The sequence below is a fragment of the Hoplias malabaricus genome, chromosome 2, assembly GCF_029633855.1.
Source record: "Hoplias malabaricus isolate fHopMal1 chromosome 2, fHopMal1.hap1, whole genome shotgun sequence".
In the NCBI taxonomy this organism is placed as follows: domain Eukaryota; kingdom Metazoa; phylum Chordata; class Actinopteri; order Characiformes; family Erythrinidae; genus Hoplias; species Hoplias malabaricus.
Genome location: NC_089801.1, coordinates 71,559,651 through 71,582,379, shown reverse-complemented (window position 1 = coordinate 71,582,379; position 22,729 = coordinate 71,559,651). Strand labels below are relative to the sequence as shown.

General features: G+C 39.6%; 1 protein-coding gene across 1 annotated transcript in view; it reads right to left on the bottom strand.

Moving 5' to 3' along the window:
• Window positions 1–22,729, bottom strand: part of sorcs3a (sortilin related VPS10 domain containing receptor 3a) — a 309,782-nt gene that overhangs the window by 158,752 nt on the left and 128,301 nt on the right. The window contains exon 2 of the mRNA XM_066658235.1: window positions 4,290–4,357. Coding sequence (XP_066514332.1) covers window positions 4,290–4,357 — 68 coding nt within the window. The remainder of the gene's footprint in view (window positions 1–4,289; window positions 4,358–22,729) is intronic.

Here is a 22,729-nt window from a genome sequence, read left to right as displayed (position 1 = left end):
CAAACACACCCTGCATCCTATAAACCTATAGAAATGTGCCACTTTTAAATTATTGACTTAAATTATTTAATTAATTAACATTTCTGAATATGTAGGTAGTTTTGTTAAAATGCAGAAAAAAACATGAAGAAAATGTGAAAATAGCAATGGTACAAAGAAAAACAAATTGGGTTTCATTAACCAAAATAACTGTGATTTGTAAATCTAAACAAAAACAAAACAAAAAAAGTTGGGGCTGAGGCATGTTTATTACTGTGTTTCAACACCCTTTTTTTTTTATTCAACCGTTTAATCATTTGGGAAATGTGGATACTAATTGATAATGTTTTGCAAGTGGAAACCCATTCTGTTATGATACAAGACTGCAGCAGCTCAGAAATCTGTGGTCATCTTTGCCTGATTCTCCACTTCATGATGTGCCAGAAGACAAATCTAGACTTCTGGCAGCTCAGTCAAGCATACACTGCATCTACAAAACCACGTTATAGTACATGCAGGAAGTGGCTTTGTCTTACTGAAATGACAGTGGGCATCCCATGATAAGAAGCCCCCATGCATATGTCTCTCTAAAATACTATTAAACCCCTATACATCTGTGCAAGTCACTCCTGCTTTGGGCACTGATGCACCTCCTTACCATGATACATGTTGTTTCTTGCTGATAACAAACTGGATGTTCCCTTATGTTTTTTTAGTAAAGAAAACCCCCAAGTCGTTTAATATTTTTTTTTTTCTCCTCCAAGAAACAAACTGAAACATGGACTCATATGACCACAGGACCTTTTCCCCCTATCATGTGAGGAGAAACATTCTTTTTGAACTGTTTGAGAATTCTCTCAGAAAGTTTGCTACAAAGTGCTGAGCCATGGACTGTCTTTGTTTTCAGAGTCTGAGCCTTTGCTGGATGTTCCTTTTGTAGTTTTTATGTTCAACTGCTTATTATGGAATATTTCAAAACAGTATAGCTGAAGTATTTCACTCTTATTTTGCCTATTTCAAATTAGCTTTAATAGGTTGCAGGCAGGGCGGCATGGTGGCGCAGCAGGTAGTGTCACAGTCACACAGCTCCAGAGGCCTGGAGGTTGTGGGTTCAATTCCCGCTCCGGGTGACTGTCTGTGAGGAGTTGGTGTGTTCTCCCCGTGTCCACGTGGGTTTCCTCCAGGTGCTCCGGTTTCCTCCCACAGCCCAAAAACACACATTGGTAGGTGGGTTGGCGACTCAAAAGTGTCCATAGGTGTGAATGTGTGAGTGTGTGTTGCCCTGTGAAGGACTGGTGCCCCCTCCAGGGTGTATTCCCGCCTTGCGCCCAATGATTCCAGGTAGGCTCTGGACCCACCGCGACCCTGAACTGGATAAGCGCTTACAGATAATGAATGAATGAATGAATGTTGCAGGCATTACATTCATAAGTTGTAAATAATTACAAAATAAAAACAAGTTGGTCTGTGAAAATATTGCAGTTTTTTTTTATTTATTTATTTTTAGTTCAATAAAGCTTTAAGAGTATTGCATTTTACACAATGTCCTATTTTAGTTCAGGAAGCTGGGTTTGAACACTACACTGATTAAATGATTTTTGCTGTTGCATATACAGATGTGTGCATAAAGCATAACTCTTCTGGTAACAGCAAAATCATGGCTTTTTTTGTGGACATGGTTCTTTAAAAAAATGAATAAGATCTTACAGTTAGAGACTTAAAATAACGTATAAATGTAACTTTCAGTGTGCTAACATGTTTCTGTCACTGAATAAAGTGTGGGTTGCTTTTCTGAGTTTCCGTGTGCGATAGATATGGCCTATCATAGTAATTATAAATCACAGATTATGTACAAATATCCTTCCTACTTGTATTGTAAAATCAAATGACAAATGATAAAGAGTTAATGACATCATTTTTATAATTTATGTTTTTGTCACATTTTGTCATACTCAGCTATTTGTTAATTAGGATTTATGCATTTTCTGGCAACAAAAACCCATGTAGATGCGTGAAATAGTTTAGCTTTTAGCACATGGTGGGAGTAGTTCATACTGAATTAAGGAAGCATACATCGCTGTCTGAATATAATCACATTCGCCCATTATGGACATTACATTTACCTTTAAAAACAGCAGTCGGTTTACACAGTGTTTTACACTTTCAGAACATACAGACGTGGTCTGAAATGATATAAATAGTGTGTGTTTGTTTGAGTACTGACTATATGTAAAGGAATCTGTCCGGCATGCTCCTGATCCCATTCTGTATCATCTGACCTGTCAACAAGCAGTTCATTTCAGTGTGTTTTGACTGCATTTACTTGTCGGCAAGATGCATGAAGTGCTTCAGTTTAAACAAGTTCAAATGTAACATCCATTTGCAAAATTGACCTGTTGGTTCCTTGCTATATTATACAATACTCAGGTCTGGAGAGTGTCACAAGATAGCAGTTCAGGTCATATATTTATTCTGTTTCTGTATTTAAGCTCCCACATGACCTTATGGTCTCTTTCCGTCTAGCTTGGCGGCACTCTGACACGAAATCAGCAGCTGCCTTAGATCACAAAGAGCCATTAAATCTTTACAACTGACACGAAAAATCGCTCCAGAGGTCCTGTAACACTGGACTGACCCACAAAGTGGTGGAAAAGGGGGATGTAATTCGTATGTGGAGCCGGACGACTCCCAGGGAACAAGGCTAATGAGGGAAAGAAGCAGCTATCTTTGGTCTGGATTCTGAAAAATGCAAAGTTAGCGCACTCATACTCCAGGCAAGGAGTCTCGGAAGAAAGTGTCTAACAGTACTTTTGAAGAAAGTTGCCAATTGTAGTTTTGAAGAATGTTTAATGGTGGTGTTTAGGCAAGTGGCTAATGGTGGCTGCAAAAGAAGGACTCTAACAATTGCTGTAAAGAAATCTGCTAACTTCTGTTGTGGAGAAAACAGTTGTTGAAGAAAGTCTGTTTGGATTGCACAAAAATAAATTTGAAGTGATAACTGCTAAGTTTGGTAATGATTATAAAGTAAATAACTGAGAATTATATCTAAAGGTAGCTGTGAAGAATGTAGCAATTTATTGCTGTTATAACAAACATATTTGAGGGGAAAAATAAACTATATAGTAGTTTTGAAGAAAGTGGATAAGAAGAGATTTGAATAAAATGACAACAGTAGTTTTAAAGAAAGCAGCTAATGATCATTTTAACAAGCTTAGATGTGAAGATAGTGGCTAACAACTGTTATACAGAAGCAAGTAACATTAGTCTGGAGGTAAGTGGACAACTATAGATTTGAAAACAATTGGCTACAGCTGGTTTTGACCAAAGCAGCTAACTGTAAAAATGAGGACAACAGCCTGTGGTGATTTTGCAGACACTCAAACTGTATTCACACTAATTTGACTAAATGACCATTACCAGGATTGATCAAATGTGTACAAAATGTAGCTTGCCATGAATGGGTGAATGTCTTACCCCTACACATAGTCAGCCTTTTCCTTAACCCCAATTGTAACTATTACTCAACTCTAAACCTAACCTTAATAATAAACCTATTCCTGACTGTGACCCTAAAGCTACACATAAACATAATCTGAACCACGACCCTAAGCCTAGCTCAAAAAGGTTAGAATGGGTTGTTCTTCTGTGTATCAATTTCCCTACATAGTGTACAGCTCTGTTTCTGTCATTCTTTTTCAGGTACATGAAAATGAATTTGATTGGATTTCGTGAAACAGTGCCATTAGTGGACAGGAGTGTTCTTAGTGGTTGTACATAGTACAAGAAATAATAATAAAGAAATAATAATTCATTTTTAGAGGTATTGTATATTTTAAGAAGAAAAAATGAGCAAAATCTGGTGGAAGCATAAAGCTTGGTGAGGCTTAGCTTGTGTTTGTTCCGAGACGTGGAAGACTTTGGCTTCTGTTGTTAGTCTGCTGGCTCTGGCTATTGGAGTGTGTTCTGTTTCTGTTTCTCTCTCTCTCTCTCTCTCTCTCTCTCTCTCTCTCTCTCTCTCTCTCTCTCTCTCTCTCTCTTCTATCTTCCTGTCTGTTTTGTGTTTTTATTCTCCCTCCCAGAGGAGATGTAAGGACATTGGCGTATGAGGCGGATATTCAGGCTTTACTAATCTCCAACACAGACACCACCTTATTTACCTGCTGAAGGCTACAGAACAACGGCAGAGACATACTATAGACTCTGGGGAACAGGCTGTTGTTGTGGAAAGAGAACAGAGAGAGAAAGAGAGAGAGAGAGCGAGAGAGAGAGAGAGAGAGAGAGAGAGAGAGAGACTGGCGAATACCTCTTACCTCCATAGGGAGCTCTCCGTCACGCTGCCCAAGTGGAAGTCATAAAGCTTGGTCAGAATCAGAATCACCTGTAAAACACAAATGCACATATTAGGCCTCTGGAGGGGCAAAGATGTATTATTCCACTCCATTTTATAGCAGTGCTTTTGTCTTTTAATACACATACAACCAAATGAACTATCTGGGGTCTATGGGCATTTTGTCTCTTAAATTCACCTTGTTTACAATGTGATCCCCATATCACAAAACTCAGGCTCTGGAACTCTGTTATATTCATCACTACTTTCCAAACCCACTGCAGCATTTTCAGCAGCAGTGAACTATGTGCACGCCACTTCACAAGATTCTCAGAGGCTGATTAAATGATACACAAAGGGCATCCAATGTGGTGGGTAGGACCTCAGAGATTTCCTGTGTGTTAGTCAGTGTCACACACAATGTAGACGTACAGTTGCACAAGGTGAGAGATCTTGATGTGATGGAATCAAAAGGACATGTTTGAGATTCATATATAACAGTTAGAAAAATATTTTTTTAATAATTAATAAATTAGAAGCATCTGCACATTATTGATCTCAGGGGGTTTGTTCATTCTTAACTGGTTCAGTTAGAAGTTACTTCAAGCTGTTTGCAATTTTCCATAAACTACTTTAATATCTCCTTTTAGCATGCACAATATGTATTTATTTTTTTATTTATGGTAAAACAATATATTGCTTCAAACACATGATTTAATTAATCTTTCTCAAGTGACACTGTGGCATTAATTGCATAAATAAAGGAAGAAAAAAGTTAGTTAAAATGAACAGATATATGTTATGCGTGCAATAGACAACCTACTCTCATTGTGGCTGTGGTTAAAAGCATGTATCCTATATATTTATTCTTTTTAATTATTTCATCCATCAGCTTATTTTTTTATAAAAATATTTTGTGGGTTTATGTTCCAAATACAGCCATAATTGATTATATATATATATATATATATATATATATATATATATATATATATATATATATATATATATATATATATATATATCATTATATCATTTTATTTTTTTTAATACTTATTTTTCTTTCTTTTTCCATCTTCTTATTGTGTCTTAGAATTTAACATATGGCTCTCGTCACTGCACTTTTAATTTTCTGATTGGTGGCCCTGTATCTTGTCTCACAAAAAAAAAAAAAAAAAAAAAAAACAACAACAAAAAAAAAAACATGCGTATATAAATAATAATAAAAATATTCCACTGTCAATAATGTGAGGTACAATGCTTAATGCTTATTCACAAAATGTACTTGGGTTAAAGGCCAGTGCTGTCCACACCAACTTTGCTGGGTTCACATAAACATACAGGAACAATAGGGGCATTTCTGAATAGTGTAGGTAAAGCACATTTGCACAAATATAGTTTATTTAACCATTTATCAGTGCTGTGTCAGGATAAATGTAGTTTCAGCCACAGACGCTCTGCCCACAAGGTGACAAAGAGTCTTTCAGTGCACAAACCTGGCCTCACTGTCGGAATTTTGCCAGTTGCTTTCTGATTGGCTGTCTGTACATCCACATACATGCACTTCTGCATGTATCCTTTTATTTGTTAGACATGAAGTGCCTCCTTCTATTTGTCATGCCAAAATAGCACACTTGTGATTGGTCCTTTTTGTGTGTCAGTCAGCATACTTTTCCCGCACTAGTAGATGGTTCTTGGTCACATTAAGTAGCAAAAGGCAGGGTCTGGCAATGCAAGACTAGTTTTCGGACAATGTGTACAAAATATAACTCCCTTTTTGGATGTACATGTGAATATTTGATGCCTAGTATGTAAAATCATAACCTAGTCATAACCCTAAGATCCTTTCACAACAAGGCTACGGCTCTTTCACAGCACTGTTTCTGTCATATTTCTTCAGGTTCATAACAGAGAGAATGAGTGGATTTAATGAAACAGCGCCACCGGTGGATGGGAGATCACATTTTGTTATTATAATTACTATGAATGAAAATGAATAACATAGAATTACCATGGATTTCTAGGGTGCCTCTTTGTGCTTCTTATGCGGTTCATCATTCTCAACAATACAGTTTTACTGGGTTAGCTCTTACCCTGTTGTGTATTTATTCCAGGGTTGTTCAGCTCTTAGGGGTTAAAACTGAAAGGGTAGGGATGAGCAGATTGCAAATAAGCTGCATCAGTGTGTAGATTTTATCAGAGCAACTAGCTATTGTAGACTGAATACTTAAATACACTGGCAGAATTCAAAACACAGCTCAGTTTCTATCTGCGTAACTCCGGAAGGGGGGTTATGTGAAGCGACTTGTTAGACGAAGTGGTTTGGGAACAGCAAAAATGTGCCAAGTAGGGGTTTTTCCACACTTGGGAACCACTGTACTTTTTTTTGTTTGTTTGTTTGTTTGTTTGTTTGCAGTTTTTTTTAGGGCAAATCACTCATGTGGCAAAGACCTGATGCTGCTTTTCCATCCATTCGATCCATCAGATTCTGTCAAAATGTCACATTCCTGGATGGTAGGGACCATCAAATGATGTAAGGAGTGGCTGTGCTCTAAAATAAAATGGACCCGATATGGACACAGGCGTCCATGTTCCCGTGTTTGCTGCTGTGTGAGGCTTGCTCTGGCTGAGAAGTGTTTGATTGTGACGTGATTGATCTGGATGGTTCTCGACCTTCAACGCCAGGGTCCTTTGATCTGCCAGCTTTTTCTGATGAGTTCGCCTGTAGGGTTAAACAAAGGACAATGGGGGGGCTTTGATAGCCGCCCAGCTGCCTGTCCAGAACATCTCACACTCTCACGGTCAACACACACACACTCGCACACACCCTCACACACAACTATGGCCTAGTCATGTTAATCCTGCCAACTTGGCCCAATTTTTTTTACCACCCTACTACACAAACCCCAAGACGCTGCTTCAAAAGCTGTGTGTGAAAACTAATACAACGTTTTGTTATTATCTGCATATCATCTAACTTTTTTTGGAATTGTGTTTGTGTGAGTGGTTAGGCAACTTTGGGAAGTTTCAGTAACATTAAAATCTATTTTTTCTAGAGATGTAAAGGCTTGTAATATGTTCAGGGAATAAAAGAGTTTGATTAAATATCTGCAGGAATGTACACTAGCCAACGGATTCATCATTAATTTGGCTCTTGCTGATACCCTTATCACATCTCTAATCAGATCCTTCAGATTCTCCCATTCAGATGTTTTTGAAGTCTTGATGAACTGGATCAGTTGTGATAAATTAACACTTTGCAAGTAATCAGAAAATGTGTACGTAAATTCCCACATCAAAGAATGTTTCTCATATGAAACTCTAGAGTACTATACTGCAAAACCTTATAGGGACACTCTGGCCAGTACTGACTTCACATGAACAACAGCTACTTATTTATTGGTAATCATTAAAAAAAACAACAACATCATAACAGTGGAGGAAATGGCTGTACAGCAAGCTTTTTTTGGAGCTATTAAGGGAACTACCTACTGTACCTATGACTGCTATTCTCTGGCTGGTTGGACTAAACCCCCACCACTCCCCCCAAATCATGACAAACTCTTCAATGTCTGTTGCCTCCAGAACCCACTGGAATTTATTTCAAACACTGTAATTTGTACAAAACTGCAGTTTCCTTTAGAACAAAACAAAATAAAGTGACAAATCATGTTTACAGTAGGACTGAGCCTGTTATAAAACATGCACAAAGCTTTCTTTATTGTTGCATGAACTGTGTATTGTTTATTATTATTATTATTATTATTATTATTATTATTATTTTCTAAATTCATTTGATAGAATGATTACATTTTTATTAATGTGTTTTGTTGTTCATAATGCCCTTTTCTGAGATTATCAACATTATTGTTTGGCTTTGTTCAATGGCATTTGTTACATATCAGAAACATCAGTGTCACATCATGTTTTTAACAGAGAACAGTAGATTAAATAGAAATGGCTGCCCCTTTGGCTAATGTTTAAATGTGTTGGGGGGAGGGGGGTGTAAGCAATCTAGAGGTTACCAGTTTGCCTAATGCAGTGGGTCAGTTAGGGGCAAATATACCTCTTTTGAAAATAAAAGTAAATAAATAAATAAATAATAATAATACTTTCATAGATTTTGGCTTATAGAATAACAACCCATTGTAGCTGCTGCCAAAATGCATATGTGTACTGGATGCTTTATGAATGAAGTCACTAAAAGAAGAGTTTAGGCTTCCTTCCAGTGATAGGCAAGTGGATATAAAATCAATTGCTGAAAGAAGGTAATGGAATTTGATCTCTGAAGTAACAAAGGCCGATGGAGTAATGTATGCAAAATAATAACTTAAGTAAACTGAAAGCAGATTCAGGGGATGAAAAAAAAAAAAAACATGAAAAGCATTGAATCGATGTCTTTTGTTTTTTGTTTTTCCCCAAAACAAAAGAAACCATCCAGGCGCTATAGAATGGACAAGGCATTAGACCTCACCGTCAGAGGGTGGTTATGTAATTAATTGGACCCTCAATGCTTACATTTGCCTAATACATTCAAACACCGAGCTGCAGACTGATGGGGGATAGCCGTGATTATTAGTCACCGCAGACGCTTTACATAATCACGGCTATTTCCATCCCCCAGGTGCTGCCTTGTATCCAGCTCAGGTCCAGATAGGCCGGGGTGGCTGGCCTCATTTGCATATCCCCCATCAGCCCCTCATGTCAGTATAAATAGGCTTAAATTGGTGCCTCCCTTGAGCAGGTCTAACAGGTACAGCTTTACTCTGAGTCATGTTGTTTGAGGCTACGCATCACCCCTTATAGCAGATAGACTACTGTTCAGAAGATTGGAATCACTTCTTTTCTCATATGTTCTCAGATGTTCATTCAGTATTTTGAGTATTGTCTGTATAACAAGCAGTGGGGTGAACAAATTATTGTAGGCACCCATTTCTCCAGCATTTGGTCTGAAATCAACCATATTACAATGGGTTATGAGCAAAAGGTTGCCACTAGCTTTTGGACATGGCTTATATAGTTACATCTAGACCACTTTTAGAGCATTTTTTGAGTTTTGTTCTTGGAAAATGGCAGATTTTTAAGTTCTTTTTGTTTTGTTTTCCAAGGAAAAAAACCTCAACAAATGCTTTAAAGGTGGACTTGATGTAACTATACTTTGCCTTCATTTGAGCAAAATGAGCACATTGTGTTCAAAAATAACCCTCTCATTGGCTTGTTATTCAGCACGAATGCTGTTTTAAAGTCTAAAGAACCTCTATGTAATATATATAATGCCAAGGTTATAATTCTCATTTTGTCCTGGAACTACAGCTTCACTCAGGAGTTTAGGAGCAGATTATTGAAGACAATGATTCCAGTCATTTGGATGAGATTTTTTTTTTTCATCGTGAGCTATTTCCATCCTTCAGAATCTTCTGATTCAGGCCCTCATTTGGGGAGCATCACCTGCTGTTTTTTTTTTTTTTTTTTTTTTTTTTAAAGGAAGGGTCTCTCTTGAACAGGACTGACAATATGAATCACATTGCTTTGGATACACTTCAGCCCTTACACCGTCAGAAAGTAATATTCCTAGAATTCCTTTATACATGTCACTATATAATAACACTTAAAAATACAGGTGCTACAAAAGGTTCTTTTAGGTGACGGGAGGAAACTGGACTACCCTGAGGAAACCCATTTATCACCAAGCCCTGGTCACTTTGTTTCAAAGCAAAACTATTTTGGAAATAATAATAATAAATAGTGTTTTGTAAGAAAAGGAAATAATATAAATAAATAAATAAATAAACAAATAAATAAATAAATCTGGCAGCATGGTGGCGCAACAGGTAGTGGTTGTGTCACACAGATCCAGGGTCTTGGCGTTGTGGGCTTGAGCTTTTGTTGTGTTCTCCCTGTGTCTGTGTGGGTTTCCTCCAGGTACTCCAGTTTCCTCACACAGTTCAAGAAACAACATTGGTAGGTGGATTTGCTACTCAAAAATTATCCATAAATGTGAGCATCTGAGTGAATGTGTGTGTGTTGCCCTCTCACTGACTGGTGCCCCGTCCAGGGTGTGTTTCTGTCGTACGCCCATTGATTCTGGGTAGGCATGAAACTGAAATAATGAAACAACCTGATCCCAGTGCTGTATATAATAGAACTGGCCCAAACCTGGCCGTAGAACCAATATTTTATAAGCCCTAACCATATATAGCCCCCATTAGGCTGTGGTCAAGTGTAGGCTGTGGCCTTTTAAACATAATAAATTTGACTTCACCCTATGAAACTGCAAAGGACGTGCACAGTATCATTTTAAACTGGTATCTACAACCACAAATGGCTTTCCATTTGTGAAAGCGGAATTTTATTCTCCATTTTGCAGCCGCTAGACTGAGGTGACTGCCCTCATTTGCATATCTCCCACCAGTCCCCTGGGGTCAGCATGGCCTGCTGTTAAACAGGCGCCTCTCTTGAGCGGGACTGACAAGTACAGCTTTACTGTGAGTCACTTGGCTCGGAGGTGTGTACCCCATGCCTCATGTAGCAGCTGAGAGTGATGTAATAGTGGGAAGGCAGGGCATCGTAGAAGACTGGCAGTCGTCCTTGACCTGGTCTGTCCAGTCTCCCTCCTAGCAAAGCTGCATCTTCAAACTGTCCTGAGAGTCCTGGCATGCCAAGGGAGGGGGTGGTTGAGGGACGGATGGGTGGAGGGATGGACAAGCAGATATGTCTAGTCAGAGGGAAAAAAAATAGCTTGCTTAGGCCTTGAGGCCCCTCCTTTGCAAGATGGAGAACAGATGGCTCAGGTCAGCCAGGACCGCTCTGCCAAAAGAGGAGGAGGACAGTATGGGAGAGGGAAATAAATGGGAGGAAATTGGGTATTTCCATCCAAAAAAGAGAAAACCTGCATGGCAAACTGAAGAGAAGTGTGGATATGAGTGTGTGTGTGTTCAGGCACGGTATTTGCTTATCTGACATACTAAGTTTATTCTGCTCCAGGGTCTCTCTCTCTCTCTCTCTCTCTCTCTCTCTCTCTCTCTCTCTGTCTCACACACACACACACACACACACCAGTAGCCTCTATGCCTCATGTCATTTTGAATTGTAGATTTTGTCCAGATGGTCAGGGAAAAAAAAAAACAAAACAAAATAAAACCCTACTTTTTTATGAAATATACTACAGCACATACACTGTCTCCACAGCTGTGTAATCCGTTCACTAAGAGAAAGGTCAATGTAGTTACTCCCTGACTCCAGCCAAAGATAGATCTAAATATGCTGAGGAAAAGTAAGTATACATGTTTTATCCCTCTGATACTTCTTCCGTTAGATGTCAAGAGATATTGTGGCTGCTTTGCTCTGCATTCAAATTAAATTGACCGTTTCAAGCTATAAATATGTAATTACATAAGTAACTACAGAGCTGCATATTACATAAACGTTCAAATTACATTTCATGTTGGGTCATGTTGGGATCTGTAATAGACTATAGTTATATTTGACCTCTTTATGTTTTATATATAAAGTATACTCTGATCAATATATAAATAAATAAAACCTTATTGAATTAGTGCAATATTAAGTGCTGTATAAAAATAAAATATTGGCCCAAACTGAAGGCCCATAGGCTATGGTCAAGTAGCAGGCTTTTAAACAATGTAAACATTTTAAGCTGCAAAGGACCAACATGTTAGCCTCATTTTAGTCTAAAGTCTGCAACCTCATGCGGGTTTAAATGATTAAAAATATTTTGTTCCAGGTAGACACAGCCTTTCATTGCATATCACCCACCAAGTTCCAGACATCTGCTTCCTATCACCTGAGCTGTAAATTCTTGCTCAAGTAGTTCACGTCAAACTGAAAATCATCCATTTTTAAAAGCAAAACCAAAGCCACAGTGGACTGTTGTTAAATGTTACATTGTGTACAGCCTTTCTGGTGTCACTGTAGTCGGCACACTTGACTCGAGCCTTCGCAGTCCAGAGAGGTGATCAGCTAAATCTTTAGAGTGTGGGTATGACTATTTTTTAACCATCATTTAATAATAATAATAAATGACTTTGCATCCAAATGTACCAGACAAAACATGGTGCAAGTAACAGTCACATATCATTCGCGAGGTTTTCTCTGCGAGACCCCAATTGACACACAATTAACGCCAGAAATGTCAATTAGGCTTGACTTGGATTGTCGTCATTGGACTTTAATTAGGCAACCACTGTGAAAAGAGATATTATTAGCATAACTAAATGTTCCATGTCCACAAAGACCAATTTAAAGTGTCAAACTCAATTTTGGGAACTGAGACAGCTTGCCCCACTACTAATGAATGGACTAATGGCTTTTTTGGGGGGAGGATCTCTCTCTCTCTCTCTCCCTCTCTTCTATTCTTACTCATCCTCACCCACACTAAGACACACACCACTGGTAGTTTATGTAGTTTTAATTATGTTATCTCTTGACTGCTGGTGTCTCCCACTGAATCTGTGCAGCGCTGACCAATGATGCAAGCTAGTAAATTTAGCATCAAATTAAAAGAAGAGGGAATACAACAGGAAAGGCCAAGCACATATCTGAGATAATAAATCAACTCACGCAGAAAGGTCCCTGCTAATAAAATAACACCTCTGTTAACATGTTAGCCACCTCCAGTAGCAGCAGATATAATGTGCCACATAGATGCTTGAAAATGTCAGCTTGAGCATGGTGCCTTCGAAAAAAAATCTAATAAACAACACAGCAATACCCTCAGGTGATGTGGGATACTTAGTTAATGTTGAAGGGCTCACAACATGTCAGTAATGTATAGGATATCATCTATTTGCAGTTCATTTGTTTGTGAGCATTGAGGCTATACCCATGATTCATGTCACTATGTAATTCATTGCTATGACCTGTCAGGATCTGAGGTTGACAGAAAAGGTCATACAAGCTGAGTTGCCACTGTAACAAGATTTGTTTTCCCCCTCCTGGTAGTGAAATCAATTTATATTCAATTTAAAAACTCATGGCCCACATTTAAAGCATTTCCAAGCATTCCAATAATCACCATATAATATATATGGTTGCAGTTACATTGTATATGAATGCCATTAACTGTATGTAACAGACTTGAGATTGAGAGATATGTGGCTATTGAGCTGCACTGGTTAAACATGCTCAATGTTGCAAACAGATATCTTATCCAAAGTAATTAAAAAAAAAAAAAAATCATTTATTTGGTTCTGTCACAGGGGAAACATTTGTCTGTTTGTGCTACCACAGAAACAGCATCATCCAGACACTGTGGTACACTGAACTCCAAAATGTATGATCTTTAAACTCCAATCTGAAGGAAAAGGACGGCCTTGCCCACAAGTAAGAGGATGATCCTCTAACCGTCCAGAACCCAGTGTGGCCATGTTCTAACTGAGGAAACTGAACACACAATCTCAAGAAAAACAACCTTGCCAGATGTGCTATGTAAACTAGGTCTACTCTGCATCATGGACCAATGATCTACCAACTGTGCAAACTTTGGCTTCTGGTTTAATAGTGATTGGCATTTAGGTTGACTGTCTGTGAGGAGTGTGGTGTGTTCTTCCTGTGTCAGCGTGGGTTTCCTCCTGGTGACTGTCTGTGAGGAGTGTGGTGTGTTCTCTCTGTGTCTGTGTGGGTTTCCTCCGGGTGACTGTCTGTGTGGAGTATGGTGTGTTCTCCCTGTGTCTGTGTGGGTTTCCTCCGGGTGACTGTCTGTGAGGAGTGTGGTGGGTTCTCCCTGTGTCTGTGTGGGTTTCCTCCGGGTGACTGTCTGTGAGGAGTGTGGTGGGTTCTCCCTGTGTCTGTGTGGGTTGTGAAAACTGTGTGGAAAAACAACAACAACAACAACAACAACAAGAAAACCACTATATTCACAGTGCGGCACGGTGGAGCAGCAGGTAGGTGTCGCAGTCACACAGCTCCAGGGTCCTGGAGGTTGTGGGTTCGAGTCCCGTTCCGAGTGACTGTCTGTGAGGAGTGTGGTGTGTTCTCCCTGTGTCTGCGTGGGTTTCCTCCAGGTGACTGTCTGTGAGGAGTGTGTTGTGTTCTCCCTGTGTCTGCGTGGGTTTCCTCCGGGTGACTGTCTGTGAGGAGTGTGGTGTGTTCTCCCTGTGTCTGTGTGGGTTTCCTCCGGGTGACTGTCTGTGAGGAGTGTGGTGTGTTCTCCCTGTGTCTGTGTGGGTTTCCTCCGGGTGACTGTCTGTGAGGAGTGTGGTGTGTTCTTCCTGTGTCAGCGTGGGTTTCCTCCAGGTGACTGTCTGTGAGGCGTGTGTTGTGTTCTCCCTGTGTCTGTGTGGGTTTCCTCCGGGTGACTGTCTGTGAGGAGTGTGGTGTGTTCTTCCTGTGTCAGCGTGGGTTTCCTCCTGGTGACTGTCTGTGAGGAGTGTGGTGTGTTCTCTCTGTGTCTGTGTGGGTTTCCTCCGGGTGACTGTCTGTGTGGAGTATGGTGTGTTCTCCCTGTGTCTGTGTGGGTTTCCTCCGGGTGACTGTCTGTGAGGAGTGTGGTGTGTTCTCCCTGTGTCTGTGTGGGTTGTGAAAACTGTGTGGAAAAACAACAACAACAACAACAACAACAAGAAAACCACTATATTCACAGTGCGGCACGGTGGAGCAGCAGGTAGGTGTCGCAGTCACACAGCTCCAGGGTCCTGGAGGTTGTGGGTTCGAGTCCCGTTCCGAGTGACTGTCTGTGAGGAGTGTGGTGTGTTCTCCCTGTGTCTGCGTGGGTTTCCTCCGGGTGACTGTCTGTGAGGAGTGTGTTGTGTTCTCCCTGTGTCTGCGTGGGTTTCCTCCGGGTGACTGTCTGTGAGGAGTGTGGTGTGTTCTCCCTGTGTCTGTGTGGGTTTCCTCTGGGTGACTGTCTGTGAGGAGTGTGGTGTGTTCTTCCTGTGTCAGCGTGGGTTTCCTCCAGGTGACTGTCTGTGAGGCGTGTGTTGTGTTCTCCCTGTGTCTGTGTGGGTTTCCTCCGGGTGACTGTCTGTGAGGAGTGTGGTGTGTTCTTCCTGTGTCAGCGTGGGTTTCCTCCTGGTGACTGTCTGTGAGGAGTGTGGTGTGTTCTCTCTGTGTCTGTGTGGGTTTCCTCCGGGTGACTGTCTGTGTGGAGTATGGTGTGTTCTCCCTGTGTCTGTGTGGGTTTCCTCCGGGTGACTGTCTGTGAGGAGTGTGGTGGGTTCTCCCTGTGTCTGTGTGGGTTTCCTCCTGGTGACTGTCTGTGAGGAGTGTGGTGTGAGTGTGTCAGTGTGTGTGTGTTGCCCTGTGATGGACTGGCACCCCCTCCAAGGTGTGTTCCCACCTTGCGCCCAGTGATTCCAGGTAGCGCGACCCTGAACTGGATAAGGGTTACATATAATGAATTAATGAATGAACTATATTCACAATCACTAACCTCGAAATCACAGTCTTTACATCGTTTAAACCAAAGCTCACAGCTTTTGGAAACAGAACAAATCAATACACATTATTTTGCAGTGCATTTCCCTAATTGAACTCATAATAAATGCAGTGATTAATACATTCTTCTCACTTGCCATTTTCAAACTGCTTAATGTTTAAGTTATATTCTCTTGAATAAAATGACATTACCATAAAATGAGGAAAGAACAGTAAAATGTTGGAATTATGAATTGCAATTGTATTTTATAAAAAGGCTTTAAATATTATTTGTATACCATAATACAGACTCTTTAACTTACAAAAATTTAGCTCAACTGATGTCACTGATTCTCCTGTTTTGTCATGACTTTGCTAATCTGTGTAGCAAGGAATAAAGGCTAGTGCTGACTAGATATATATGGCAAATATGCTATCACATATAGCATATCACAGCTAATTTATCATTAACTGTAAAGGGTTTTATGTTTGTTTATTATTTATTTTCTTTTCTTTTATGTGTTGTTGTTTTTTTTTAGATTGGCAGCAGTATATTTACTATGTTCATCTCCCCACAGAGGAATCCTTAAACTGGTCCTTAACAACACAACACAATAGACAACACAATGGCGAGTCCATCCAGGATTTGAGGTTGAAAACCATAACAAAACATCACAGGCCTAGAGCTTGAAGGGACAGTTCAGCCAAATGCTAATCTGACTAAACAAAGAATGAAAGCTAGCCTTGCCCACTAGTGTCAGCTAGCAGCATTGGCCTTTTATCTATTGTTAGCCATGCTAGCATGGTCTGACTTCTGTTTAAACATACAAACATGACAAGGACTCAAAGAAAGGCAGTTCTGGTCTTAGTTGAGAGTCAGATCTGAGCCTTGGGTCAAAACAATGCTTGTTGTATTCCCATAACAACAACAGTTGCTTTGTGTCAATGGGGATGTTAAATGGAAACGAGCGTGTAACACGTTTCAGAACAGTCATTTGCCTGGTTTTCTCACCGTACATGATTTATAACCAAAAAACACAGGGAACCAAACAGAAGGTGCCATCTGCAATTGCTTACTGAGTGCAATGTACACAGCACCGTGGCACTAGATGGCGAGCCAACACACAAATACACACACACACACACTCCCCTGATGATATGCCAATGGCAGTTGGCACTGATTATTATCCAAACGTGATTAGGCTTTCAGGCTCACAGTGACATGTCTGCCACAAAAACAATTACTCCATCACACAGCGGCAGCGTTATTATTACACAGCAAAAAAGTTGACAGCTTCATTTCAAAAGAAAAAGCCTTCATTGGTTGATCGAGGAATGACTGCCTTTGCCCAAGTCATCCCTGTCTGAAGGTTTTTCGCTGCTCGAGTCGAGATGCAGTTGTGCTGCCACACATATGGACAATGCTAGGAGACAACATATGCCACCCTCTGTAGAAACAGATGACCATCATATGTCATATCGCATCACAAATCACTCGGAGTTACCCAAACTGCACCCAAAGGAGGACTGTTTGTTTAGGTGCAGTGTTAAATAACGAACATTTAACAGTGAATCAGACATAAAAACTAACGAAAACTTTAATGAATCAATGAAAATGATCAGAATCATTGTCATAAGGCAGATACAGACCCAGGACAGGGCATCACCCAGTCTCACACAGTCACACTTGTGGACAGTTTCCCACATCATGTCCACCTACTAACATGTGTTTTGGCCTGTGGGAGGAAGCTGGATCACCTGGAGAAGCCAAGCACAGATAATGGATATTTTTATTTAAATGCAGTCGACTGTGTTTTGGCTTATTTTCCACATCCTATCAGCATGATGCAATCAGATTACTGCGATCCAATGTGGGCTTGGGTCTCTCATTTAAGGATCGGGTATATGGTATTCTCCTCCAAGCGTGTTGACCTCCAGTGACTCTGTGTTAGCATTTTGACAAGAAATGGTGGCTGGCTTCAGAGTGTGGAGAAGCATGTGATTGCCTTGACTCTCCCAGCGTGGTAGCGTTGTGTGAATGGGACACTTCTAGCTACTGTGTTGGGACTGGAATTGACTAAAATACAGAGAAGATTTGGGTAAAATATCCTAAGATAAACATAAAAAAGCACACAATATTAGGTTTAATTATGGGACACAAAAAAAGGCCGGAAAATTGTTTCTGAAATAATGAATTGTCTGATATATAAACCCAAACAAACTTAAGAAATACACAAAAAGTGCAGGGATTTCTGAACTACAAGCTTTGTCTCCTGCCACTGGGAAGAAAAAAAAATAAAATAAATGCTCCTCAAGGTGATAACTCAGCAACAACTGTGTAGACCAGGGGAGATGGTGATAGTGGCTAGAAGCAAAGAGAGGGTGTTATAAACAGAGTAAAGCTGCCTGCTGGTGTCATTGTGGCTGCTCGTGGGGAGTGAGCAAGATATCTCATTAAAAATGAACATGGAATACTGCGTGTTCTTTTCTAGAGTACCACACAAACTCTCTCTCTCACACACACACACGGCCTCTATCTAAGCATTTATTACATGGTTGGAAGTCAGTGAAGTTTCACACGAGCAGTAGATTGTGTTTGACTAGGTTTTGCCGCTTCTTCCATAGCCCCCTAGGAGATTTCTGACACTATTTTAATAAAGAAAAAGGTTCTTACAGAACAAACTCCGTAACTCGATATCTATTTTTTGACACATCATTATATCACAGACTATTGCACAACCCCTAATAAAAAAAGCATTGTATTTCTGCTTTTACTTTGCTGAGTTCAAAAACCAGGGGCGTCCTTTTACCAAGTCAGAGATCATTTACCCATAGTCGTGTAAAGTGTCTGTACATGTTTAAATTACAGTGACCTTTTCAGCCGCATGAAGTTTAGCCCCACCCATTCACACTGACGCTATTAAAAGTAGTACTGCTAGTTGAACTGGGCACAAAATATGGCAGCCAATCAGAATAGAGGCCAATTACATAGTCATTTCTAAACATTTGTACGTAATGTGTGAGTGTGTGTCGCCCTGCAATAGACTGGCATCCCTTGCAGGGTGTGTTCCCAGGTAGGCTCCGGACCCACGGTGACCCTGAACTGGATATGCAGCAAAAGACTGGATGTATAAATTATATCTGTAAGTTCAAACATTCTCTACTAAGTACAGACTTTATTTATTTATTTATTTATTTATTTTTATGTATGATTTTTGTGACCTACAGGCTGTAGAGCTGCTTTGAAAATGTCTCTTTTGTTCACAAGTGTTATATAGTGTCACCCACTTCCACAGTGAGCCAAATAAATTTTGACAAACTATGGAGGTGGCCACAATTTCAAGGAAAAGCACCATTTTTACAAGCAGGGAGAGTAACCTTTCAAAACAATGCTGTAGTATTTGTATTATCTATGTAGTATGTAGTTGTAGATGAACGTAGATCTCTTATCTATTAACACTGCCAATGTTATTGCCAGCATATACCATTCAGGTGACCTCTATATTCTATCCATCACTGGAAACGGATGTACAGATGTAGACTAGCAATAGTAAAAATTTGGAAGTGACATGGTATTTTCTTATATGGTACGCCCTTATAAGGTAAGCCCTATCTTTGGTAATGTCCCCAGAAAGTCATTCCTTATCATAAAAAAATAGGCTCCTATCTCTTACCTTATTGGAGAATCTCTAAAAACATCTCTAAAATCACTAGTAAAATCACACAAACATGGTGTAAATAGTTTGTGATATTTAGCTCAAGTAAAGAACAAAGATGCAGTCTTTCCCACACTTTTCCGGCTACTGCAGTGTGGGGTGGGGAGCTTTTCCCGCATGTGGCTTTGTTATCAAGCTGACTCACGTTTTTATTCAAACGGACGCCATGTTGAGCCTTATGAGCCTTTGCATTTGCTTGTCTCATCCCTGTGGCATATTTTCTGGCCACATTATTAAAAACATCTACCTTGTTGACTTGTGTTCCTCTTAGCTTATTTCTCCCCATGCACTCTTTGTGCTATTTCTCTATCCCACAGTTTCTTCATCAGTGTTCAGTTGAGTATTCTAAACACAGCAGTGGCATGGCTCAAGGAATGCTGCTATTATAACAGTGCTGCCCATGACAGCATGTCACTACCATGTTGGATTCTGAGCAGTAACTAGGACGGCAAAGAGCAATGTGCATGCTCTGACTGAGGCATATGTGAACCTGATTAATGAATGTGACCAGTTCTATGAAATTCTAAATGCCCAAAGTCCACATTCCCTCAAATTCCCTCAGTAATTGGGAGCTCTCCAGCCACCCACTACATCAAGAGTCCAAGCTTGAAAGACCCACTAAGAGTGAGAAAAGGTTTCTAACAATCTGGCCAGAGGGCCTCTATTAACAGAGTCAGCTACATAGGGGACTTCAATGTATCCTTTGTAACTAAGACAGCCTGATTTCTCTCTCTCTCTCTCTCTCTCTCTCTCTCTCTCTCTCTCTCAACACAAAAATACTAAAATGCTCAGTCAAACTAGTATTTGGTGGTCAACATCCAGTTTTCAAGATAATTTTTATGCTAATATCATTTGAGCTACACTGTATGCTTAACAGTTATGTCTCCTCAGTGGTATAAGCTTCTACTTTTCTGGTAAGACTTTACAATAGTATCTGGAACATTGCTGAAGAGATTTGGTGGCATTCAGTCACATAAACATTATGTACTGGTGCTCAAGGATTAGTTCTGAATCACAATCTCCGCTGCAACTCATTCCAAATGTGCTAGATGGGGCTCCATCACTCAAGAATGCAATTCCACTTTTATAAAGTCCAGTGACTAGGGGCCTAATACCCTTCTGGTTGATGGTTGCATCAGAAATGATGATCTTAGGCACAGGGTGTAGCTAACTACATTTGTCCAAATCCTTACCAGCAAGGGTTTAAAAGACATGCTATATACATAAAGCTAACAAATGCACAAGCTATCATTATTTGTTAGCATTGGCCTCCTAGCTCTGCTGCAAAATTAAAGAAGCAAACTTAACACACCAAACATGTCCTGGCAGATCAAGTACATCTGGGGTAAGAAGGTAAACGAAATTAGATTCTTTTGCTAATGTATTCCTTCAGGCTGATCAAAGGCTAAGGGGAAGCAATCTCAGACCTGATCAAAAGGGCAATGGTTTTAAGTTATTTCTCCAAACATCACTTCGAGCAGCAGGTTCCTTTAAGCACTGTTCTAGAACCAGCCTCTCAGGACCAGATCCCATCTTTAACCATTAGAAAATCAAACAAGAAACTGGTCTCGGGTCTTGCTTTTTACTTGGACACCACAGAGATAAGAGTTAAACACTGCCTGAAGGACTCCTAATTAAAATCAATGCAAGTTCGAACGCTCATTAGGGCAAAATGCGAGTGCTTATCTGTTTGAATAATAATTAAATGAACGTGGAACCTGCTGCTATGTCCGCCAGAACACTAGCCACCAGACCTTGTTGTGATTGATTAGATACCTTTTAATATTGCAATAACAGCCAATGCGTTTTCCACTTCAGTTCTTGAGCATTAATAGAAATGGATAAGATGTAAAACTAATTAGCTTAAACTGAAGGGGTAATTAACCCACCATGTGAAAGTTGTTGCACATGTAGCTAATCTCTAGAGAAGTCATATTTATTGACTGGCTGTCATGATGCTTCATAGCAGATAGTAATATCACGACCTTTTCCCAGAATTATTACGCACAGTGTCATAATGTATTTAGTACCATACACAAACAAATGTGTCTGTAGTATAATAACTTTACAAGAGAAAGCAAATGTGACATTTTGGAGAATTTCTATAGGTCCAACTCTCATGAAATCTCCACAAATTATAAGGATTATGTGTTCAGCTAAGGTAGAAAAATGAGACGTGTAAGGTACAGTGACAGTATGCATTGTATTGTTTTATTTAAATAGTATTTATTTATTTATATTGGTTTTATTGTGGTTTTAATATTATATCATGATTTCTATTCACACATTTACACTGTGCAGTGCAATTAATCCAATTAAATATAAATTAAATAATTATTTTGATGTTGTATATTTAATTAAAGCAATAAGAGCTCCAACAATAACATTCAATGTAAAGAAACTTGCCAGATATTTATTTCCACATTATGATTCATTAAGATTTGTAATTATTTTACTATCACTATCTGTTGGTGCTGTTGTGCTAAATCTACAAAAAAGGTGTAGGTGATAACAAAAGTTTAGGATTAGGACCACATCCTATGACAGACTCACGCTCACCTCCATGTTGTCTCCACACTTTTTTGTTGTTGTATTCATCTGTCTAACAGGGGACCTTGTATACATTCCAAAGTCGCCCTGAACTCCTGCCTAAAAGTATATGTTAGTTCATCTCCTACTAGCAAAATCTATTTTATGTACCTGATGAATAGCTACAGAAACAGTGCTGTAAACTGTTTTGGGAGAGCATTAACGGAGACAATCCTGTTGTTTGGGGGCTAACACTTAGGCGTAAGGTTATGGATTATGTTTAGAGTTAGGGCTATGATTAGGATTAAGTTTATGTTAGGATTAGGGGCAGAGAACTTTGTCACGCTTTATAGGTGTTAGAAATTCGTATGTACCCAGATAACCCCAGAGGGCACTCTATATTTCTACACATTGTACAAACCCTGGCAAAAGACTTTTAGTCAGATATGCATAAATCCACATTGACTGCAGGCTGATTTTCTAATTTGTTTTAAATTACTCATAATATTTACAATAAAAAACTAGTTTTAAATGATGTTGCCCACCATTACATGGTATTCAGAGTTATTTTTAAAAAGTTATGCAGTGTTTTAAGCTCTTACAAAATGCAACATGCTCAGAAAAGCAAATTTGTACATATGTTAACATCACAACAACACACATCATCCCATCTCCCATCCTGAATCTGTCCTACAACAAAACTAAAATCCCAGACTCAAAAGACTCATGACAAACAAGGCTGCTGTCTGCAGATAATATTTTCATAAAATCTCTCAATCCGCACGTCCTTCAGTTAAGGACATCA